At 42.8% G+C, this 25,871-nt stretch overlaps 1 protein-coding gene across 1 annotated transcript in view; it reads left to right on the forward strand.

The window, feature by feature from the left end:
- The first annotated feature begins 316 nt into the window (after positions 1–316).
- TSHZ2 (teashirt zinc finger homeobox 2) overlaps positions 317–25,871 on the forward strand; it is a 273,426-nt gene continuing 247,871 nt past the window's right edge. The window contains exon 1 of the mRNA XM_058287239.2: positions 317–1,249. Coding sequence (XP_058143222.1) covers positions 1,210–1,249 — 40 coding nt within the window. The 5' untranslated portion in view covers positions 317–1,209. The remainder of the gene's footprint in view (positions 1,250–25,871) is intronic.

Here is a 25,871-nt window from a genome sequence, read left to right on the forward strand (position 1 = left end):
TTCCAGCCTCGGAGTTCAGCCAATACCCTGCCCCCTTTCCTCCCGCATCTCTTGGCTTCTTCCCGGTTCCCCCTGCCCGGCCCTCCTCCCCCAGGGGATGTCCCCGCGCCTGGTGGGCACGCCTTCGGGGCCCGGGAGGCGGGTGCTCGGTGGGGCCGCGGGCTGGGCACGCCCGGGTCCCCCGCCCCCAGCCCGCTCCCCGGCGGGACGCTGTCCCTTTAATAGACTCCCTCTGCCTGGCGCTCTGCGGCTGGGGAGTAAATTTCTCCCTGTCATCAGGTCGCGGGGAGAGGAGGAGGAGGAGGAGTTTGTTAATGTTCAGTTTGTTCAGCGGGATCGATGTTTGCTGGCATCGCCTCGCCCTGTCTTGTGTGTGTGAGAGTGTGTGTGTGTGTTTGTGTGTGTGTGTGCATATGTGGGGGGTGTGAGTGTCTGTGTGAGAGGAAGCGAGAGTGCGTGTGTGAGTGTGTGCGCGTGTGCCTGTGTGTGTGTGTGAGTGAGTGAATTCCAGATTTTCTGTCTTTCCAAAACCCGCTCCTGTCCTCTCGCATATCACTCACAGACGGGGATCTGACAGCAGCCACCAACCTACAGTGATCTCTCTTCCCCCCTGCACGAATCCGCCATAGAGATCGGCAAGGAGGAGGAGGAGGAAGAGGTGAAGGAGGAGGAGGAGGTGGAGGAGGAGGAGGAGGGAAAGAGGAGAAGGAAGAAGAAGAAAAAGAAGAAGCCCACTACCTTCCCAGGATTGCCTGGTTTTTTTTTTCCTTAGCTTTACGCGCGCGTGTGCGTGTGGCGCGCGTGTGCCCCTCGTCCCTTCCATCTGAACCCGGTCTTGGATGTTTAATAAAGAAATCAAGTGTCTCAACAGTCACCACAAAAAAAAAAAAATTACAAAAAGCAAAAACAAAAAGAAAGAGAGAGGAAAAAAAAAAACACCAAAATCCAAAACAAACAAACAAGGCAGAACCAACCTCTACTTCAAACCAGCCGGCACAAGCCACCCGTGTCTGCCACCCAGAGAGGGGGGTCTCTGGCCCGTGGTGGAGGAGTTGCAGGGGGGATCGTCAGGGGGACAGAGGCCGAGTGACGCCCTAGGAGCCACCGGGCAAGAGGCGGAGGAGACCCAGAGAGGCGAGAGAGACAGCGGGCCCCCGCGCGCTGCTCGGGGCTGGGGCGCCAGAAGTGTGATTGGAGCGAAGTAGAGCGATGCCAAGAAGGAAACAGCAGGCACCCAAGCGGGCGGCAGGTAAGAGAAAGGGCTCCGCTTCGGGGCCGCCCAGCCGGGGCTGCCCTGCGCGCCGAGCTCCTCGCCCGCCCTTACTTGCCCCTGGGTCTCCCAGGACGCCACCCCCCGAAGCTTTCGGGGCACTTTGCCCCCCGCCCCCCCCCCGCCGGTGCCCCTCTCTGCCCTGCTTAGAGCCCCATCCTCTCTCGCCTTCTCTCAGTCTCCCAAATCCTTTTCCAGGCGCCGGTTGAGTGGGGGGAGCTATCCCACCCAGCCTTTCCTCCTTAAACTTTTTTTTCCTCCACCCTCTACCCCACCCCTAACTTTCTCACAGTCTGTTCCTTGCCTCTTGGCCAAAGTTGGGTTGAGGGTTTAGGGTGCGGAGTGGGGAGACACCCCGCATCCCGCCGCGTGGTCAGTGCCAGTGGCTTCTGGCCTCCGGGGATCGCGTCTCCTCTCACCAGGGTACGGGGCTCTGAAGTGTGAGGCATGCCAAGCCCTGGGCGGCAGGCGAGCTTTGGGGTGAGCAGTAGTTTAGCTTTGAACATCACGGGGGAGGGGGAAATCCTCCCCAGGAAACTGGAAGAATCTTTGAGTATGTTTTCTAAAAGGACCCACGTTTGGAAGTCGAATCCACACTCTCCCTTCCCTTACAAGAAGAAAAAGAAAAGCCTCATAAAGCATTTAAACAGCTCTGGGTTTTCTTTGCCCGGAGAGAGTTGCAAACTTTGTAAATTGGCTCCTAGGATTAGAACTATCCCATGTGAAACCTCACTTATGCACCCCCAACTCCATCCCAAAGACAGCAATAGGTTAGTGGATCAGTACAAAAGACCTTCTAAGGGATTTTTCTTTTGCTTTTGGGTTTCTTAATTGCTTTTTTAATAGTATGCTGGGGTTTTGTTTCTCGGAAGTATAATATGAAAGTTCATTTTTCTCCTGCCAGACCCACCCACTGAAAAATCAGCTTTCCACTTGATTGCTAGTTTTGATTTGACATTTGATTGATCACCTGTCATCTCGCTGCCTTTGATCTATTCATTCTTGATATATATCAATAAATCACTCACCATGGTAACTCAGAGTGCCAGTGATGCAAGCCTTGCCCTCTAGATTCAGAGCCAGACATGCACAATTATTATCTTGTTTGGCTTTTAATGTGGGCGTTTTTATTTCTTTGTGTCCTTTAGTTGAATTAGGGCTTTGGTGGAAAGCTTAAGTTTTTTGTGTGTGTGCTGTTTGTTTTTTTTCGCCCATGTTCTCTCTCTCTACCCTCTTGCTTTAGGCAGCATCCGCTCTTCTGCAGACCCACCACCACATTTCATTCTGCTCCAACTTGAGCAAAACATAGGGAGAAGTTCGGGGAAAGACTTTAATAAACTTTGCAAAGTCACCCTTAGAACAAATCCAAAGTTAGTTACAAATCTGGGGAAAGTGGGCATTTGTATATGAACATTCTCGACCACCAAGTTCATCCTCCAAGGACGCCAGTTCCAGCCCAGACTGGCAGCAAACATCCACAATTAGCTTCCCTTCTGGGCACAGAATGTTGTGTAGGATGTTTCAAGTTGCATGGGGAAATATCATTTATTAAGCTTGAGCCGTATATCTTCCGATTGTTTCCCTAAGAGCAGAATAATTAAATATTCTTAGTGCCATGTATATTTGGAACTTGCCTAGCCAGTGAGGTTTTCTTTTTTCAGCTCTGGCTACCTCTCTTGAAAACAGTTTCTCCCTTCTGCCCTGTCCCTTTCAGCATTTAATTCTCTTATTTCTTAAAATTTAGATTGCTCTGCAATCTGACGGTGCCAGGGTGTGCAGTGGCCTTCCGACTCAGGGAGAGTCAGCTCGCTCCTGCTAGTTCTGGCAGCAGAAGTTTAAGCTGAGCTTGATTATTAGAGATAACGTCCTTATTGTTGTCCTGAAAGAGAACACTGGGCTACGGTCCAGCAAGAAACGATACTGCCATGAAAATTACCTTTTTTTTTTTTTCCGTTGTTGTTCCGGTAAGGACCATCAACAACTGGGCAGTGATTTAAATTACCAGAATAACTGGACGCCTCTCCTTTAGTAAGCTCATTACCAAAAGTGCATTGCTCAGAATTGCACTACTTTGATTATAATTATCTGATCAATGAGGATCCAGGTGTATGTAACATAATGCTGTATCACAGTATTTAAATTAGACCCTTTTCATTAAACTGATCTCTATGGGTGCTGGTTCCTCTGCTGTAATATAGATGTTTTAGAAACTTGCAAAGGTAGTTTCAGTTTTCTGGCCTATTGTAGTCCTAGTGTTTTTATATGCTTGTTTTCATGACTCATGTTTTTCACGGGAAAAAGTGAAAACCCTTGTCAAGCTGAAAGGGAATAATTCATTTCATATATATTCAGACCCCTCTTACAGTATTTATTTGCTCACATATTACTAAAGCAGTTTTTTTTTTTCAATGCACTGTATCTTCCACTCATCTGAAGTCATCAATGCCCTACTCTGTTTTAGCTGAGCTGGTTATTCACAAGTAAAGTTAGCCACTTCGCAGATTCTTTAGCCAGTTAACATCCAGGCAAAGGGGAAAAAAATGGTAGATTCTAAGGTTGTGGACATACTAACTTTTATTGCTGCTTAAAATTAAACACAACGCACAACTGTAAGCAATTAGTCTTATGCACTGATGCTGAAAGCTTGATTTCTAGGTTGATTAATGAATAATGTAAGATAGAAAAAGCCTGTGAGTGAATCAGAGAGGAGGCTCTCCTGGAGGACTCTTTCCCAAGATCTGCTCATGGCTATTTGCTCCCTTTGCATTATTAGTTTTAAGTTCCACGTTTCAACGAATCAATTATAGAACTTTCTAATAAAGCAGGTTCCAGATAAAATAAGTGGAATGATATTATAAGTGGTGGGCAAGTTTAGTCTTTATTTGTTATATTTCTACCACTTTAGGGAGACGGGATGTGAGGTAGGCAATTCTCTTTTAAGGAAACAGCTAAGTCAGAATATCTCCCCCTGAAATGTCATTCTTCCTGGCTTTCTAAAACTATACTATTATACCATTTTATTACTTAGGGTGAGGAAAAAGTTTAGAAAGCAGCCTACAGTACCCTAGGGGTTTGTGTGTGTCTAAGTGTGTGCGCTTGTTTCCCTTGTTTTCTTGAATGCATATTTCACTTACCACCAAAATACATCCAGTTTAATCTGAAAATATTCCAGGATTCCATTGCGGCATCTGTCTCCCTCTCCATTTTAGGGAGGGGATAGAGGTTAGGAGGAAGGTGAAGTAACAGAGCAGCGTTTTGATTTGTTTGTATTTTTGCAGGATGCACAGGAGTTTAAAATATAAAATGTTAGACTTGTATTCCAACTCTTCGATTTTTCTATAATCTCCCTCAGTATGCACCCTTGTGCAAAGCATATTCTATTTCATCCTGAACTATTTTTATGTTAATGAAGGCTAATCGCAACAGAACACAAAATCTTTTGTGACGTATACAGGCGAAGATGTAATATATATGTGAGTTATATGATTCTGCCCCTGCCCACCCAAAGCAATTAGAAATTTCCTTCTTCCTGATGACTCTCAGAAGCTATCTGATAATCCAGGTCTGGGTAAAGTCTTGCAGGAAAGAACAGCTCCTTCAATTTATTTTGTTTATTTAATATGGAGATGAATAATGCAGATTTTGTTTTCATGAATGTCCTAGTGTGGCAGTAAACATTAGACTATTAGCAATCATTACTTAAAAGTTGCAATTTGCACCTTAATAGCACAGGTTATTTACATGGGAAACATATTCAGCAGGGACAATGACGATTCTGAATACGGCAGAGGAGTTGAGATGACCTGAGAGATGTCGTTTTCCACTTCGTGACAGCAGCGACTCCAGATTAAAGGACAAGGTCTTGGAAATCACAACTAGAAGGGCAGGGGAAGGACAGGGAGTTCAGGGTGAAGTTTACCTTTTGCTCACTGGCAGGTGGGACAGGATCCAAGAGAAGAGCAATGGAGGGGAGGAGTTGGGACCCTGGCACTCTCACTTGGTTTAAACATCCTTCAGAAAGCCAAGTTCATAGCTTTGAACATCTAAATATCTCAGGCTATAGATGCCTTCACATACCTGAACAGTATGGTTTTAATAGAAGAATGAGGGGAAAAGTAGAAAAAAATAAAATACACACTCACATCCACATGTGCACACGTACATGCAAACCAAAGGGGCTCAGCAACGTGTTCTATCCCGGCCATTTGTTGTTGTGTTTTGTTTTGTTTAATTTAAGGCAGATTCTTAAAGAAGGAAGGATAGATATATTGAAATCCCTTCATCCTGCCGTGTTCTGGATTGAAATTGATTACTTAAGTGGACCTTTCCCCATTCCTTTCCTGATTTCCCTCCACCTCTCACCTCACCCTTAAAGACCGAGATTGAATGGGACATCTCAAAAGCCCATTTGTTTTAGGCATTTATTGATTTCATTTTTAATCTGCCATATCAGGACACAATGCATTAACCCTAATCAGCAGATTGCAAGTGACAGGGAATTCTAGTGGAAGGGAAGGAAGGCCTGGGAAACTTCTCCACAATGAAAATCTTCCCTAGGGATCTGGGGTTTGGGTGTTGGAGGCTACTTTGGGGAAAACTAGAACACTCCTCCTTGCTGGATACTATGTATTTATTTTTCCACTATGTTACATTTATTTTTCTCCCAGTTGCTTCAAGTCTAGGAATCTATCGCGACCTTTTGGGAAAACTTCATGCCCAACAAATACCTCCTAGGCATCTTTAGCAGATCGGTCCCTGGAAACATCTTGCCTTTTGTCACATTCTCCAATGAGTGCTTATGCTTTCATTTTATTCCAGCTGCCTTCTCACTCATTTGACAGAATAGCTCCAACCGTATAATACCTGGGTTGATCTATTTCTCTTCTTTCAGTGGCTTGGGACTTGAGCTCTCATTTGAGCAGGATTTAAAGGGGGGACAGATCCTGGCATTATTTAAGTTCACTGAAACCATGCACTTCTGCTCATCATTGGAGCTGAGCTTAGGAAAATCAGCAAAGAAGAAAGTCTAGGCCCTGCTCACGTTTGTGCTGGTTCTGTAATTAGCTGACATGAGTTAAATGTCCAGAGTTGAGCTTCCCTTCTACCAGTGTATTTGTACTATCAATTTTATTTAGGAATGTCATGGTCTGGGAAGCCTCAGCCACTATTTCAAAGGCAATGCCTGCGTCCACCCAAGTCCCCTTTAAAAACCCAGAATTGCTTAACAAATTCTCTATTAAGACCAGGCATACACAGGGTATCATTTTCGTTTGATGCAAAGTTAGAGAGTGTCTTGCATCGCTTCCCTGAAGCAGTGCTTTTTCATTACATATTTAATTACAATCAAATTGAGTGACTTCTATATTAAAAAAAAAAAAGGCATGGTCGTGGAAAGAAGCTTGGAACACAAATAATTTTATTGCTTTGCAAGTTGAGGACGCTGTTATATTTTTACTTCTTTGGGAGAAATGTATTCTAATTTTTAAATGATGTGACGAATACAGAATATCTTATGCTGTAGTGTCTAATAAGGAGAGCTCATCCTTCTACCTTCACAGAGCATGTTCATCCTGGAAGAGATTTTTATATACTCTTTTGTTGTTGTTCAGTAATTTGTAACAATTTGTAAGTGGTTAATTTTTTTATGTTTTATAAGTTCCATTGAAAGTTAGAAATTCTTGTGTTCCTTAGGGTGACCTTTGGCAAGAAGCTTTTTGATTATGAATGAGCTTAGTCATTCTAACCACATAAATACCCTCACTGAGAGCACTTGATTACCTGGGGATAGAGATTTTTAAAAAGCAACATATATTCACAGGCCTCTATCGTAGAACACACTGTTTTAAATTGGATTTACAATTTCTTTTTTGTTTTGTTTTTCTACTACTGACCTTTTAGTCACTTGTTTCAGGAAGTTTTTTTCAGGAGAAGGGATCGCATTTAGAATGGGTTTCAAGGCACCTGGATCTTTAAGAAATGGTAATAAAGAATTAGAGACTTTAAGAGTCCGAACTCCACTGCTGGGCCATGTCTGCAAACTAATAAGAAAGGGTCTCTGCAAATGCATGGGTTTGCCTCTAACTTGTCATTAAACTGGAGCCTCTACAGCGTCATTGCCGTATTTGTATTGTGCATTTTGTCAGTGGAATTATCACTGGTGTCTGACTCATGTTCTTTCCAAAGACATATTGTACATACACAGACACACAGAAAAGAAATCTGAGAAACAAATGGGAATTACTGATCTATTTGTTTCCAGAGCAAACGCAATGGGTAAAATGATTAAATGATCCAGATGTATTTGAAAGTCATTAAAATGTCCATTTAGAATTTCCAATTTTTGCCTCTTTCAATCTTTTGCATTTCCTCTATAGTAAAAAGATATCCTCTGGGCATCCTCAAATACTGTGGGATGCTAAACCAATGCCTAAATTGTTTAAAATTTTAGAACTTAAAATTCAGCAGGCACAACTAGATAATCCTGTTATTAATATATCAGTATTATTTAGCTATGCTTAACAACAAGAAAATGTACAATGCAAAAGTTTTAGAGATAATGAGCTTAGAGAAATTAGATGAAAAAAAAAATACCTGGATCATATTTGAAAGCATTTGTCTTGAATTTTGCTCATCTAAATGAGAGTTGCCTTTCCATCTGTGTTGTTTAAAAAGCAACAATGGCAATTTCCATATCCCCATACCTACTACCCCAGCCTGAAACAGGTTCTAATGAAATTGTCTCTGGATGTACAAAGAAGTAGACCATTATAACACACATCCCCTTTTAAAAATAGTTTTTTAAAAAAAAAAACCACATATGGGCATGCAAACCAAAAGAACCTCAAGAAGCTCTATAAGGCAGCTAGCTGAGGGTTCAAGATCAAAAACTTTGTTTCAGCAGGGCAAGAAGAAAATAGCATTGCATTTTAACTACATATCTCCCTTTGGCAAACAAAAAGCAGTGAAGCAGGGAAGATTTTTTAAGGAGCTTTTTAGCTCTTTTGCATCTTTCTCCAAAGACTAATTTAATTGAAAGGCTTGTGGTGTCCATTTATGCTAAAGGAAACGCTCCGTGTTTCCATAAAGCTGTTAAGAAACTAAGGTGGGTTATCGAAAAATACAAAATAAAGGACAGTGTCTGCAGTTTTGGTTAGTATAAAAATTAAGACCACTGGTCTTAATTAGTTGAGCGCTTTCATAACTGAATGAATACTCTGAAATCACCCCTAAGCTTGCTTCTTAAAGCTACATCCAAGCCATTTCTATGGAAATTATATAGTTTAGATATTACAATGAGCAGAACACAGTTATTGTTTTTAATGAAAATAGTTACAAAGGGTGGGAATGAGATAAAAACATATTTGGCAGGGGCCCTTCTGTTTTTAATGAATTTGAAAGAAACTTCCTTAATGCTTTACAGCATCACGAAAAATCTATGAAATCTGGTGACATGGGAGATACAAAAAGGAGACAGAGGGTCAAGGTCTTCTATAGGGAAAGGAACTGCTGTGCACACAGCATTTAAGTATATCTATGTAACTGCATGGGGCTTACTTTAAATCACCTCCGTTTATCAGCTCCTTCAAATATTCTATGTATTTAGGAGCCTCTCTCTTATACACTGGGGAGACATGAATAGCTTCTGGGCCAAGAGGATGCTGTAGACAAAAGTTAAATCTATTCTGTGTTTGGTACTATTTGGTACAGAAGAAATGCCAAAATGAAAAGCTATAAGTGTGTTTTATATCAGGATTGCCTTTGGCTATTTTCCTTTATTATAAAGTTTGGTACATTGTTTGTGCTGCTTCTTGTTTTCCTACCTCAGATTAGATTTTTGACTGCGGATTGAGAAGTAGAATAGGAAGAAGTGACGTGGGTTCTGATTGCAGCTTTGCTCCCATGCTTGTTATGAGGCCCTGGGCAAGCTGTAGAGATCAGCCTTGCTTACAGGATAAGATATGTGAGTTTAGGAGTCAGACAGACCCACCACGTTCAAATCTCTCGATCTGCCTCTGGAGTTGGCTGTGTGAATTTGAACAAGCTACTCAAATCCCTGCACCTCACTTTCCGACCTATAAGATGGGAGTAATCATAGGTCTCCTTGAAAGGATTACAAGAAACGAAGGCTGAGAAAGTGCATTGAAACTGTTAGGTGCCAAGCCAGTAAACGTGAATCACGTATCTTTACCCTGAATGGCCAGATCCTGAAAAATTTATGCCAGAAGGAAAAGGAGCAGCCCACCAATTATCATGGGCCCAGGAGTGCAGGACTTGAAATCAATCAGGCATGGATGAATTTTGATTTTTAAAACTAGAGATACAATTGCTGAGTAGTGTTTTAGCCTCTGCTGAGGCAGACTCATGCTCAGCTGGCTGGAGCTCTGCAGTGGCTCAAAAAAGATGTCTTTTCCAAGAAATAACATTGCCATCCCAAAGACAGCAACTGTAACAACAACAGCAAAGACGCACTTTACTAAGTGCTTTGTATATTTCACATTCACTCATTTAGGCAAAAATCATGTCTCGATTTCCTACTATGTGCCAGGTCCTGTTCTAGTTACCTGGGCCTCAGGGACGACTAGGATGAGGATGATCCCTCCTGTGGATCTTACCCTCTAGATGGGGCAAGCCAGGCAACACACATGGAAACTAATAAGGGACGAAGACAATTTTCATCTACCAAAAAAAAGCTCAATGGTGATAATAGTTTTACAAATGAAAAAGTATGAGAGCAGGAGTTGGAGCAACTCCAGTGTGGATGGTCAGAGGAGATCTCTCAAGAGAGGGCATTTGAGCTGAGTCCTAATTCTTATGGCATTCCTGTGATTGAATGCTGGCATAATCCCTGTTTACTAATGGGGATCCGAGCAACTTGCAGAGTAACTTGCTCAAGGATATGAGTTTTCAACTCAGCTCTCACTGCTTCCAAGGCCCATCCACTTAATCTACGGGGGTAGTTTATCTAGAATGGACGTAGTGATTTTCTAAGGAAAGAACCTCAGTTCCTATTATTTTTCCCTGCGTCTGTTGTGATGCTATTGTGATGACAGAGGAGGCTGCCTTTAGTGACATCTCCAAAAAGAATCTACAGGCCATCTATCACATGTGAAGTTGGCTCTTTCTTAAGCATTCTTTCAGGTGTATGGATGTGCATTCATCGACTATGCACCTACTATGTGCCTGGCATTGCTCTCGTGATACAGCAGTGGGACCAAAAAAAAAAAAAGAGGAGAAAAGCCCCTGCCCTCACACAAATAATATCCTCGTGGGTGAGACAGACCGGAAGGGTTCAAGCAGGGAAAAGATCTGATCTGATTGGGTCATCAGTGGAAGATAGGCCCTTGTGTGCGTTATAAAAGGTGGTGATGGACTTGGGCACGTTCACCCATCCAGTCTATTTACCGAGGCCCTCTGACAGTCAGGAGGATGCTTAGGAGCCCAGCGTTTATGAAGAGAGTGACGATGCTGGCATGGACTCCATGACTTTGGTGAGCCAAGCAAACCTGGAATCCAATTGCAGCTCCACCGTACTTAACTAGCCTTGAACTTTGAGGCAAGTTCCTTAACCTCCCTGGACCTCAGTTTCCTCATCAGTCAAATTGGGATAATAATATTGCTCACCACACATTATGGTCATGAGGATTAGATAAAGTGATGTAGATAAAGCCCCTGGTGCAGATCTTGGCACTTACATAGGGTTTTCTTAATAAATGAAAGTTTTTATTCTTCTTATTCTTGTCATTTTTCTGTAGGAATTCCAGAGAAATCCAGACACCTGAATTAGTCTTTAGTACCTATATAAAGCACTAAATAAATATTTCTTGATGAACTAATAAATGAAACTGTAACTAAACAAATGAATAACTACTTTAACAAATGATTATTTTGTGTACTAATTAATTACATTCGAGAACATAAGGATCTCTTTTACACATCTTAAATTTTTTGGCAGGCCTCGGCACCAATCATAGTAATAGCTGTACTTTGAATATTTATGAATTTAGAAAATATCAATGACAAAAACACTATGATTTTAGTGACAAACTTGTATTTTGTTCCTCATAACCTCCTCTGCCTCCAATCAAAGAGCAGTGATTCACCTTGGTGTAACACGTGTTCTCTATCCGGCTTACTGGCAGTGCTTGCTGATAACGTGGATTTGTAGACTTCCTAGGAGGAGCTCGAGGACCCCACGTGGAGGAGGCTGATGACCCTGGAGGTGGAGGGTTGGGTAGCACAGGACTGACTCCTGAGATCCCTGACTCCTCCCTGCTCTCCAGGTGCCCTGCCCTCCCAGCCGGCAGCCTTCAGGTGTTCCCAGCCTCCCAGGGTTTAACAACTTTCCCCCTCCCTTACCAGGGAACCCGTCCCCATCCCCTCAGGCCCAAGGTGTCAAAGCTTAGGGGTTGTTAAGCTAATGGGAGAAGGCTACAGGCTGTTTCCTGGTAACGCCTTCCTCACTTTTTAATTGTCGCCTTCAGATCATTCCTGGGAGCAGGAAGAAGGGCGCTGGCTGGGTGCTTGCTAAAGTATATCTGAGGACAAAGAGATTTGGGCTCCTGGAGAGCATTTGGGCATTTTCGCTGCCTGCTTGAGGACATTTTGTTTAGCAAATATTGTTAAAAGTCTGCTATGTATGTTCGAGCTGCTGGAACAAGAACCTTGGAGAAAACTGATAAAGTGCCTGCCTTCTTAGAGCTTCGGTTGAGTGTGGCAGAAATGTCACAACCCAGCAAGCAGGAGGTCAATCACGTCATGTCGGGGTGTGGCATTTACAGTGAAGGAAATCAAGGGAGGATGAGGGGTGGAGCACGGCTCTTGCAAGGAAGATGGTCAGGGAAGGTCTCTCTGAGGACGTGACCTTGAAACTGAGAGTGAGTGAACTGAAGTGCAGGGTCTCTGGGGGGAAGCCTGGTCCAGCCAGCTGGAAGGGCAGCTCCCGAAGTCCAGGCTGGAGCGTGCTGGGGAGCAGCAAGGGGGCCAGGGTGGCTGGGGCGGAGCAGAGCAGAAGTGCTGTAATGATGGAGGGATGGGCAGGCACCAAACCTAATCTCTCGTAGGGCCGTGGAGCCGTGGGAAGACTGGGGTAACCACAGAGATGGGGAGTCTTCCGGGACGTGGGATCAAGGGAGAGACAGGATCTGACTTAGATTTTCACAGGATCATTCTGGCTACTGCATCGATTATAGGGGACCAAGGGTAGGCAGAGGTTGCCTCCTTAGGAGGCTACAGCATCAATCTAGCCCAAGGCTGGTGAGGACATGGACCAGACTGATGGTGGAGGAGATGGGAGAAGTGGTTCAAAAGTAGATGCAAGAAACTGAAGGCCTGAAGATAGGCATGCAAGAAAAAAAGAGTATAGCAGACACTGTATAGAAAAACCAGACTCTGCTTATCCTACTTGTGCTTTCTCTAATTTTTCTTTTATTTTTCTCCTCTAGTTATAAATAAGGTTTTCACTGAACACTGTCAATCTGTCTTTCTCTGAGGCAAAGAAAATGTGTTTGGAACTAAGTTTAGTCTAAAATTGACTGGATGGGGAAGAGATCAGTCTTTCTAAAGCACAGTCCTGGAATGGCCTGTTCACAGGTCTCCCTGCCCACATCATTCAGGGTGGGGGTCAGGGCAAGGGAAGGGACCACCTTTGTCTCCCAGAGTTTCAGTTTCCTCACTTGCTAAACAGCATTGTTTTTTTCCCGAGGATTGAGATAAATCTGGTAACATGCATAGCACAAAGTAAGTGTTCGATAAATTTTAGACATGATATTAACAAGTCAAGAATCTTCTCCATACCTTGATTTTCCTGTTGGTAAAATGGGGATAATAAAAACTTCTCCCATGGGATGTGAGAAGTAAAATATTAACATATAAAGCACTTTAGAACAGTGCCTTGAACACAGTAAGTGCTCCGTAAGTGTTAACTGTCATTAAAATCATCACCATGACTCAGATTGTGACCTTCAAGGGCAAACCTTGCTTCGGTGTCCACAAAGCTGGTGCTTAGTTGGCACTAAACGCATGGCTTTTTGAAAGGATGAATGATGGTGACATTGTTATCAGGAGTCAAAGTGAGAAAACCCAAGGAGATGAAGGTGCATATCTGGGGGGAAGAGTAAGAGGCCACTTGGGCCATCATCACCTCCAGTGGCAACTTCTGATGACTGTCTTCTCTAGCCAAACCTTCCAGACCCTTACACAATGTTTCAGTGAGGCAAGCAAGCAATTCCCTGAGCAATTTTTAACCTGAATTTGCCCTGTTATGGGCTGCCATACCACTGGTGGTAGGAGATGATTTTAGGTAGTTTTAAGTATCATTGAGGTACATACTGAAAATAATGCCCCCTATTCAACACCATTTCAATCCCTCTGGTTGAATCAAGATGAAAGTCTCAGTTTGGTGTTGGTCTGTCTTCCACCTCTCACCCTTGTTTGTTTGGAAGAGCAGATCTCAGAACAGAGACTTTAGCAAGCAATAGTAGCTAATGAAATATAAAATAATTAATATTTGGATGTCATCTGATTAACATCAATTTATGGCAAACGATACTGGTCTTCCATTGACCATAGTGCTATAAATTTTCCCTTTAAAATAAAATTATATAAGTCAATAAAAGAATGATCATTTTTAGAGGAAACATTAAGAAATCCATAGTGGGAAGAGGATTTTGCCCAAACCCTCATGGTACACAATGGACACCGGAGAGGCCCGGGGTCTGGACAGGGTGAGGGATTCAGTAAAATCAGCTGTGAGAAAGGGCTGCCAAGTCACGCCCAGGTCAAAGTAATTCCCAGAAGACAGAGGCTTTCATTAAAACTTCAAAAAAATCTTTGAAAACCAGATGGAACTTTTCCTCCCAGGATATCAGAGAGAATCTGGAAGGTCTTTACTCTCCTAGGAAATTTTGCAAATATGGAGGGTTTAGGAATGGTGTTCTGGTTTTGCGTCTGAAATATCAGCAGGAGTTCTCAAGCTTTATTTTGTACATGCATCACTTGGAGAGCTTGTCACATTGCATATTTGCAGATTCCCAGGCTGGGCCTGGAGGTTCTGATTCTATAGGATGAGCACCCACTGTGGCTTTGATTACCAAACATAGGAGAAAAAGCCAAGTTCTCTTGCACTCTTCTGTGTGTCTCTCTCTCTTGCTCTCACTCCTGCTCTCTCTCGTTAGCTCTTGCTCTCTCTCTCTCAAATGCCAAAGCACTTACCTTTTAAGAATTGTTTTAGGGGTCCATTTTCACTTATGGATTTTACTCAACAGAAAAAAAATTAAGTAGTGTCTCACTCATTCTTCTCTCCATGGCAGTCGCTTGTGATTTTAGAAATGGTGGAAAACATTTTCCTATTGTATCTCAACAGGGAAATGCATCTGTTTATGCCTTTGTCTACCTGGTCTTAGCCCCAAACATCAGAGTGAATCTCTCATTTAGGAAGGAGAAAGGCAGGCAATGAAGCAAATAAATAAAGAGGGATCTATTTGTTGGCAGCCAGCTGGGAAACCTGGGTACCAGGATCACTAAGAAAAGGGAAAAAACAGGAAATTTCTCAGGATACGAGGGCAGAAAACCCAGCTCTATTCTTTGCAACTTTCTCCTCTTTATGGTTTTTTCATATTTTCTCATACTTTCTTCAATGATTCTATTTCTTCTTCTGAGTCTTTTCTTTCCTGATTTCCTCCCAGTAATGAGACAAACAGGTCCTTCCGGTCTAGCATCTGTGTCTCCAAAGGTGAAGATGATGAAGATGATGCTAACTATAATTGTCATCATCATAATGACCAACATCTATTATTACAGCTAAACCAAAATGACTTAGGAGCTAACATTCACTGAGCACTTAGTAAATAGAGTTTGTTTTTTGACCCAGTATCTCACCACAATATCCTCACAAGAATGCATAATTGTTATCACTTGTATTAGCCCTATTGGATGGATGAGAAAATGAAGTTTCGGAAAGTTCAAGTAACTGAAGATCACATAAGCTTTTAAATAAGAAATTCAGACTCAGGTCTGTGCATCCAGAGTCCAAGTATGCCGTCACTGTGCTTTGCTGTCTCTCATAGTATTTAAAGTTTAACAGCAAAGACTCATATAAATAAACATTTACAGTCCAGTATAGATTCATAGGGGATAAGTGCAGGAACCAAAAGTTACTGTCTCCCCGAGGTGAAAGTAAGGCAATCCTGTCAAAGGCAAAAAAAAAAAAAAAAAAAAAAGCGAATCCTTCAAACATCAGCTTTAAACTTGAGCCTATGAAGATTAAAAATAGGAATTTTCAAACCTCTTGAGCGTTCCACAATGGCATTTTCATCAGGCAATTCCTATTTTATTAAACAAAAGTAGAAAAAATATGAAAACACCCAGCAGAATCCATCTGGGGTGTCTCAGTAAATGATCGTGCTCACCCACTTCCTACAGCATCTTTGAGGATGTTCCTTGAGTCCGACACCGTTCATCTGTTCCTCATAAATCTCTTGTAGGATCCATGACTCTCTGTGGCCGTCAAGAAATATGGAACACATGCAGTGACGCTGCCCGGTTATTTATTTTAGCAAATGGAAAGCTATCCTTGCAGATTTTCCCTTTTGAGTACCTCATTATATTTATGGCCAGGATCACTAAAGATGTCTGTTATTTGTAAGTATTTAATTATAGGTGACACTGAAATGAGTATTCTGAATAATATGGAAAAAAAAAAAGATGATCCTGAAAATCAAGGGGGGCTGTATGTCAGAGGGCAACTGTTGTGAGCCACGGAGATCATAATAGGATGTTTCTTGAAAAAAAAATTCAATTGTTTTTAGTTGCCGTTAGTGGTGTGTGTATATGTTTTAAATATGTGTGTATGCATTTAAGTATTTTGAAACAAAAGTTTGTACTAATACAAAGTTTGGCAAACTGCCTGGCCATCTGATTTGAAGTTATTCTAATGAGAAATGGAATGAAATTATCATCCTACTTTATTTTCTTTAGCATAGATATTTTCTTTATTAGTATCAGGCAGGCATAGTCAATCAGATGGAATAGAAAAGAAAAAAATGTACTCGCAAGTCCAACTGATGATCAGCTTATTTCACTTGATCAATACTTTTCAGATCTAAAGGAACTAAAACTTTACTGATAAAGTGAAGTCCTCTTTAAACACCAAACTTAAAATATCTGGGCCTCAATTTCTTTACCTGTAAAATAAGCACACAGAGACTGCTGACCTCAAAAGTGTTATCATGAAGATTTCAAAAGTTGATACATATTAAATTCTTAGAACAATGCTCCCTGCATAACAACCATTCTGCAAATACTAGTTCTTATTTCTCCACACATTCTCTCCCCAGACACAGACACTATTTAGAATATAGGTTTATTTTCCATTGTTAATAGTTCTGTATGCATGTATTTGTAGCTGGAAGCATTCTTATTGTTTTGAGTTTGTTTTAAAATTTTTATGTAGATGGTTTCACACTGTATCATTCTGCTTTCTTCACTCTATTTGATGTTTGGGGTTATATTCAAGTAGGTAGACAGAGAGAGAGAGGGAGAGGGAGACAGAGGGAGGGGAAGGGAGAGAGGCGATAGATAAAAATAGATACAATTAATTCCTTTTGTATGCCTTGTAATATTCCTTCTGAAGAACGTACACTTTATCATATATCAATTCCTCTATTAAAAGGCATTTAGCATGTCTTGAAGTTTTCATTATTACAAACAGTTCTGTATTGAATATTCTTGGAAAAGTTTACTATTGTCTCATAAGCAATTTACATAGAGAAAATGAGCTCTGAGAGTTTTACTGCATTTAGCAAGGGAATCAATTAGGAAAAATAAACATTATCGAAAAAGTTAATATTTTATACTTTGAAAGTGCTTGGTGTCTTTACTGAGATGTACACCTCTCTGAACCTAAAATTCAGCTTGCTAATTCGTACCTACCGGGCACTTGCTAAATGTCTGCTTGAAGTAAGTAAAGAGAACATATAAAGAAAGTGTGTTAGCAATCCCAATAATTAGTGGGCTCAGCCGTCAACACTTTGAATCCCAAGTATGTCAAGAAACTGTTATTAGCTGCCTTGAGTCCTAATAGTAGCCGGGTGGGGCACAGGGAAAAGTAAAAAGAAAAGCATGAGTGAAATGAAGAAATTGCCTTTGTTGTCAGTTTGTAACAGCCCCACGAGGACTGTGCTGTGGCACATGGATGCCACATGCACACTAGGCATTATGGATGCTGGGTGGTGGCGGGGGCTACACCTGCACAGGGGGAGGAGGGAAGAGGGGACCCAGGGATGTCCTTTGCCAGTGCTACAAGGTGAATGATTAGCAGTACTCCAGCTGCAGTTTAGCATTTTAAGCGGTTCAACTGCAATGTCATGTAGTGTAGCAAACGTGTTGAGGAGTAGAAAGATGAAAAGACAGGGCCGTGTGGTCCCAGTGCCAGCGGCTATGCCCAGTCAAGCCAGCATCCTCAGAACTGGTGCCTGTGTGGGGGGCTGGGAGTCTGTTACCCACGTGTACGCCAGCTGTGCTGGCTGTATTTATAGTTTCACTGTGTGTGTGTGCACATTGTGGGTCTGTTTGAGTGTGCTTAGTGTGGGCGTGTGTAGGTGAATTTGTGGGTATTATGTTCTCGTGGGTGTGGGAATGTTTCAGGCACAGCTGTATTGGGTGTGCTGTGGGGGCTAGGGGGTGTGTGTTGGGACAGGGAAGGGTGTAAATAGCCCCTCCTTTGCCTGAGGTTTGTGCTTGTGGTGGAGGTGGCACATGAACGTGTTCGTGCCAAGGCTACGCTAGAATGGACTCACCACCAAGTTGTGCCAGAGTTTGCCCATGAGTGGTGTATTTCTTCTGGGGTGCCCCCGTGGCACTGCCCCCCAACTTCCTGGGTGAGAGGCAGAGAGAGCCATCATGACACAGGATGTCCCAGCCCAGGAAAAATACAGTTGGATGGGAAAGACAGGAGTGGCAAACAGTTCCAGAAAGAAGGCTGCACCCCTTAGCGGGACTTCTGTTTGGCTGGCTCTCCTCCTCCCCTGAATACCCATCACATGATAGCAGGGATCTCTCAAGTCATGGGGTCTTTTATTTTCAGTGCCCGGGACCCAGGATGTGTTTTGGTTGAAAGAATGAGTGAGTGAACCAAGAAACAGTTGCAAGCTTCCTGAAACCTTTAGGATATTTAGATACCCCGGCTTAGTAAATGTCCACAGTGCTGAATCTAGTAGGCTCTTGGTAAATGTTTTTGTATGAGTAAATGCGTGCACACCCACTCACACACGTGACTATTTGCTCATCTCAAAAGCAAGCTAGCAATCATAAGAAAACAGTTCCCTGGTGGGGTTTTTATCCTTCCTCTGTGGACCCCAAAGGAGCACCTTGTCACTGTCCCTTTGGTTTAATTATTGTTCTTTGAGATCAGCATGGCAGCCCTTCTGTTTACTGTCAAACTGCAGCCGCGAACGAAGAAATAAAGAACGAGGGGTAAAACCATCTGTAATCCAGGTATGGCAACTTCCCCAAAGATGTTTTAAGAAAAGGTGAAAGAAAGGTGGGAAAGTTGGGGGAAGGAGTTTCAAAAGTTGCCAACCCATAAACCAACTGACTTGTGTGGCTGCTTCCATAAAGGTTTAGTAAGTTTTATCATCTTGTGACTAAGGTTAAACAAATGTGAGTCCTTTGAGGAATTATTTACTGGAAGCAAAGTTATAGCATCAACATCTGTGTTTCCAATCACTTAGATGAGGAATAAATCAAATACGTCACGAGTTAAGTTCCGCAAAATAACTTCTGTATTATCATCTCCAGCAAAAAAATAGTGTAACTCTTTTAGGTGTCCTCTTTTCTGTAGTTTAGACTCCTTTTTTTTTCTGTTAGACTTCTCTTTTTTATTCGTTTCATTATCTTCAAAGACTATGTCTTTGTTTTTTCATGGAAAGTTACCCTTAAAGCATCCACAATAAGAGAACCTAGAAATTTCTCTCAGGGAATCTGGCAATTTCAGCCAACATTCTCATTTGGGAATGGGCTAACAGTTCCAATATATAACATCCATATAATTTAACCTCATAAATTTATTTTTTCACAGTGATGTAATGGGGAGACTGACCTGGAGTTTGTAACATTCCCTGCTCGCTGCATTCCCCTGGGCAACATAACATTCTAGACAGTGTTTTATGTGCCCTGATTAAAATATAACGTCTTCTTGCATTTTCTGTGGACTGACCTGCTAGCACCTCTTAGCAGAACATTTAAGGGACATATTTTCAGGTGTGCAACAATGCACTGTGTGGGTGGTGGGATTTTTTTCCCCCAAAACAATTATCTGATTTTCATTTTAAACCACAGTCCCCTGAGTACCTACCCACTTTGAAAGAAAAATTTCACATTTTTGGTTGCATTTTTGAATCTGTCCCTGCACTCTGACAAATAAAATGAACTGGAACAGTTGTTTGTAACTCCACTTTGAATTCTCAGGCATGTACTTTAAACTGCAGTGGAAGAAAGGAATTGGAAAAGTTACTGGGGATTCCCCCAAGATAAAACAGTAGGGATGGAAAGTTACAACCTTCTCTCCGAAAAGAAAAGTCTTCTAAGAAAACAAAAGTGAAGATGAGGGGATGAGCTGCCTATATGCTCCCAATCACGAAAACAACAATTGTGACAAATTATACACTGAGGAAATCAACTTGTGGATCGAGGTGTTTTAATTGTTTGTGGATGCGACACATGGCAAAAATGAAAGGCAGCCCGTGACGCTCGCAGAAGCTAAGGAAGGTTTGCGGGGTGAGGGCTTGAGCTTGAAACCTTGTTGGGCCAAAGTGGATGCTGTAGTGTGCATGGTCCAGGTCCCTTTCCAAGAATAATGTGAAAGCAGTGTAGAAACTGTGCGAGGGAAGGAGGGATGGATAGATACAACAAATTATAGGACTATAAATTCCCTGTAAGAAACTATGTGTAGTTGAGAAACATGCTTTAATTCATTCAACAGATATTTCTTTCTTTCTACATTTTCAAGACCCTGTGCCGTGTAGCAGGCCTACAGGAATAAACAAGGCTTGCCCCTGCCTTCAGAATTTAGCCGGGATAAAGCCAGGCACCCAGTAGGGGCTCAGAAAGTGTTTGTTGAACGGATGAATGAATGAGTGAATGAAGATGGTCTCTGGGAACGCAAGCTCATTCTTGCCTGTTGGTTGGTTTCTGGGTCTAATTGTTGATTTCAGCCCAGATTCTATCTTGGGCAGTCCCTGACATTCTGAGCAGTGATCAGGCTCCCTGATTCTTCCTGAAGGATGGGACTTTCTCTCCTGTGCACCAGCGCCTGGTCAGCTCTGATGAGCAGTAACTTCCTGTGAAGTTTTCCACATTGGCCCCTGGTGGCCGCGCTGGGTCTCTGCTCCCGGCGACCCCGGTGGAATCAGCCTGGCTTCTCCATGGCTTCTTTTCCTATTTCACTTCCTGAAACAGTAGTATTCAGACTCTGAGAGTCCTCTCCCGGCCAGATGCTGGACTGATGCGTTCCATGCACTGAACTTCATTTAGGCTTCCCATCCACCGAGGAGGGAGACCCTCCTATTAGCCCCATGGTACAGACAAGGAAACTGAGGCACAGAGCCGTTAAGTAATTTGCTCACAGGATAACTATGTAGTGGGGCCAGGATGTAAATCCAGGTATGTCTGCCCCCAAAGGCACACTGAGTACATGACCTCAGCACCTCTAGAGGTCGAGACTTTATTTTGATGAGTCCTGCTGTGAGAAACCAGGTATCATCTCCGTGACTCAACTGAGCCCAGCTCCGGCACTTACGGATACCGAGACCTGTGTGATGGGGGCGGGGATACGGTCTCTCGCTTCGACGCTGCTTTCCCTCCCTCTCGGTGGCCACGCTGGCCACTGGCAACATCTGGCTCAGGGACTCTGGCAGAAGAAAGCACCTCCTTCCCTCCTCCCAAGGACCCCCAGCCAAAAGCCTGGGATTTGCATTGGCCCCTGTGAGTTTGTGAGATCCTCCCTCAACCAGTCCCTGCGCCTCTGATTGGCCTGTCTTGGCCACACGTGTGCATCTAGATCTGCAGGAGCCAGGCGTGGGCAGTGGGGATTTGCCGAAGTAAAATCAGGGTGATATCATCAAAATAGGGGGAAAGGATGCTGGGCAGGCAAAACCGGTAGCTTTATACTATGTGCTCCATAACATTACAACCCAGGGCTTTGAAATCAGACAGACTGAGGTTCAGTCCAGATTCTGTTATTTACTTTCTGTGAGACTTTAGACAAGTTATTTAACCTTCTAGGCCCTGTATCCTAAGTTAAAAAAAAAAATTCTCCTAATACCACATAGGTTCACTGTGTGGATATATGAGATTTTGTATATTGTGTGTTTAATGCATACTTGGCACATAATAAGTGCTTAATAAATGTCAGTAATGTGGTGGTTCTGGTGGTGATCGTCAAAAATAGTTTGCGAACTATTAAGATAACACAAGGCACTTTGGGAGAAAGGGATATATCCTTTAGAGGTCTTCATTTATGCTTCTGGGCACCTACTTTAATCAATAGGATTTTACAAGTGGAAATGGGGGTGAAATGGAGCTCATCTAATGAGCCACCAGGATTGAAAATGATCCCTTTCTAAGTCTAGCTTGTCATAGCTTCTTTTTGGTTAGGGCCCAAAGTTCTTTGCAACTTTCCTTTCATTTCTGTTCAGGTTTTGATTTATTTATTAATTAGGCAAAATGGGAATTGACGAGCCTGAAATGATAAAGATGCTCATGATTTAAAAAAATGTTTTTGTATGTCAGCAATGAAAGATGTAGTGAGGTTGAACGGGAGAAAAATTAGCATGTCAGAGTGGGCTGGGATTCTATCCCTTCCCTGCTTTCCTAGGATAGGAAAGGTGGTGAGATACGAGCACTCAGTGGATTTGGAGCTTGGAGTTTGCTTTCTCTGATTGTATTTGGGATTGTTCAGAGACTTCCTGGGTGCCTGGCAATTTGCTTCCTGGCTGGAAAAAAAAAAAACTGACATAGCAGCATGTATTGTGCATTGGAGGTTAGAGAAGCCTTTTCTCTTTTCGTGTTTCACATGGTGGTGTTTCTAGGCCGCTGACATATGGGAAGGAAAAACTCTGTGTGTGTGTGTGTGTGTGTGTGCACGCAACAGACTACCTGCAACATACATGTGCTCCTGGCTGAATTATGTCGCTAGCTAAAGCTGTGTGCCCTGGCTGCTGTTGATTTAGCCCAATGCATACATAATACTCTGCAGAAACCATTCCTTGTTAGTAGCCACTCACTTACTGTGTTATACAAGCTGCTGGCAAAAGTAATTATGCTTAATAGGAACCACCTTTGATTTAAAGCTGCAGAGGTGAGGAATTAAATTGAGCTGCAAGCATGGGGGGTTGCATGCAACCTTTGTTTGGGGACATTCATTGGAGCGGCTGGGATTGCTTACAAGAGAAGTGTTTCTTGGGCCCATATTTGTCATCCGGATTGTCTTAGAGAGACATCAGTAGACCTCAGAGAGATGCACTGAAGGCATTGTGCAGGCAGCTGCTTTCCTCTTCTGGCCCTCCCAAATGTGACCGAAGGGGAACTCGCCTTCCCAGCGTCATCTGCCTGGGCTCGTGCGCTCGTCTTGCCCCACGTGGGTTCAGCATTGCCTGGCTCACCAGCTTCTTGCTAATCTTCTCCATGGACGATGACAGAGCCTACAGCGATCAGTCTTACCATGTGGGCGAGAGGTCCTGTGATTCCAAAACCCCCGGGCTAGGTATGGAGAGGGCAGGGTCTGCACAGGCAAACCACACTAGTCCCTTCGCCCTTCAATAGATTGAATTTTAGCTGAAAAAGTCTTTGTAAGATTTAATTTCAAATTCATGTGTGGTTATTATTACCTTTCAAAGACTATCTAAATAAATATACAAACATATATAGTATGTATATAATTACACACAAAATATACAAAATACTTAGACCCATACCTGTACCTATACATGGACATATATTGATACATAGCTTTTTTTTCCTTTTGGCAAGCCTGGCTAGATTTGAAAAAAATAAAAAATATACGTGGAATGAATTGCAGCACCCAAACAAGAGAGTGTCTATCAGGCAAAGACAGCCTGTTGGGAGGTGATACCACCTAGAATTGGGGCTGCCACAAGTGTTGGTGGACAAACTCACTAGGAAAGAGCAGCAGTTGCCCCTGAACTTGAGTTCCAAAGGATTCCCAAGTTCCAGACAGAGGGTTTTGCTCTGCAGCAGCTGTAAGGTGGGTTCATAAAGTCCAGAGAGAGCTTCAGAAAATCTCCTCGCCTAAAAACCCTGCTGTTCCTAGGATACAACCACGGCCTAAGCCCCTGAAAGTGGGGTCCCCAGAACAGCAGCCTCAATATCCCCGGGGAGCCTGCTAGAGAAACGGCTTCCCAGGTTGCCACCCCAGGCGTGCTGAGTCAGAGTGGACATTTTTAATAAAATGCCCAGGGGATTCACGTGCATGGTACGGTTTAGGAAGAATAAGCCTACAGAACCCCAAATCGTTGGCTCCTGCCCACCTTGCTGATAGCAAACCCTCACTCTCTTTCCTGCACTTTGACTACCTTCTTGTCCGTGGTACATGCCCAGCTTCTCCCTCTACTTAAGTGGAGCTGGCTCCTTCAAGTATGACAAAGGGATGCAAGGAGGGCTGTCATACTGTAGGGACTTTGCCTCCTTCACTGCTGGATGCCCAGCACTTAGCTCAAGGTCTGGTTCAATTAATATGTGTTGACTGACTGACTGACAGATGGAATCCATTGTTTACCAAGGGGACTGAGCACTAGGCGTGCTGTATGTGACCGTAGACCAGGGCAGTGAAAACTGGCCCATCTGCGGATTCCAATTTCAGGTCCTGTTATCCATGTTATACTCTCTCTTAGCCACAGATTTGTGGTTAGGATCATCAGATCACCTCTAGAACTTAAAAAATAATAATAATACACAAGTGCTCAGGCTATTCTGGGGATAAATTTCTGAATCAGGATTTTGGGGGTGGGACCTGGCATGTGTTTTTAAAAATAATCCCTCAGTAGAGTCTGATGTGCATAGAAAGCTGAGAAGCGCTACTCGAACCAGTTGAAAATTCAACACCGTCTACCTTTTGTTGGGTGTCTGCTATGTGCCAAGCAAAGTACTTACTGCAGAATTCATCAGGAGAGAAGAAGATGATGATGATGATGATCTGATAATGACAGTTTTCATTCTATAAGCCTTATTATGTTATAGAAATTTCAGAGGTTTGAATAAGTATCAGATAAGTGATTTATAGCAGGGGTTCGCAAGCTATGGCTCGTGGGCCAAATCCAGTCTGCTGCCTGTTTTTAATGTCCTCTGAACTAAGAATAACTTTTAGAATTTTAAGCGATTAAAAAATAATTGAGGAGGAGCAGATGTGGCTCAAGCAATAGAGCACCTGCCTCCCACAGGGAGGTCCCAGGTTCGGTTCTCAGTGCTTCGTAAAGAAGACAAACAATGAACTGACAACAAGCAAACATTGAGCAAAACAACAAGCAGACAATGAGAAAAAACAATGAGCAGACAACAAACAAAAAACAAAATGAGCAGAGAGCAGATGTGCCTCAAGTAGCTGAGCACCAGCCTCCCACTCAGGAGGTCCTGGGTTCTGTTCCCAGTGCTTCCTAAAGAAAAGAAGAAAAGATGAGGAAAAAAAAACAAGGAGCAGACAATGAACTAAAAACAATGAGCAAAAACAACCAGCAGACAACAAACATAAACAACGAACAAAAACAACAAGCAAATAGACAAGGGGGCCATCTCAAGGAAGGGAAAAATAATTGTCATAGCTTGTTTTCTCCCACATTATATAAGTACCTATATAATATCATTGCTTTGCCAAAGCCTAAAATATTTATTCTCTGGCTCTTAACAGAAAGTTTGCTGACTCCTGCTCTGGAGTGGTATTTCCCAACTTGTTATATGCATAATACGGTCATATGCAAGACAATTTTAGGTGGTACAAGTATGAATTTTTGAAAATAGTTCTGTTAATTTGCTGTGAATTAGGAGGGGGGAGTATAACTAGTACATCAAAACCATGATTTCATGGATATTATTGTTTAGTCCAATTTAAAGAAAAAGAAAATGAGTCCAGGGAAGTGGATATGGCTCAAGCGATTCAGCTTCTGCCTACCACACAGGAGGTCCTGCGTTCAGTTCCCGGTGCCTCTTAAAAAGAGTACCAGCACACAACCGGCAGACACAGCACATGCAAACAACGAGGGGGTGGGAAGAAATAAATAAAATAAATCTTTAAAAAAAGAAAAAAACAGAGTCCATTTGAAATTGATTTTGAAAAAATAAATAATCATACAGGTAGTCTGCAGAGAAAGCAACCATCACAAAGGTGACGGCCAGAGGACAAACCCTGGTTTCTAGGACCAGAAAGTGGGACGTGTAGGAAGAAGCGAAAATAATGCAAGTAACTTAACTTGGGTAAGCACAGGTCTGAGGGAAGAGATGGCTATCCCTCCTTCCATTCTTAACATTCTGTGAGTTGAGTGGCTCAGAACCCTTGTTTTTCAGGATGCTGTCATCTCTCAAGGTCTCTATCTCTCTA

Source organism: Dasypus novemcinctus, chromosome 24 (genome assembly GCF_030445035.2).
Source record: "Dasypus novemcinctus isolate mDasNov1 chromosome 24, mDasNov1.1.hap2, whole genome shotgun sequence".
NCBI classification, from domain to species: Eukaryota; Metazoa; Chordata; class Mammalia; order Cingulata; family Dasypodidae; genus Dasypus; species Dasypus novemcinctus.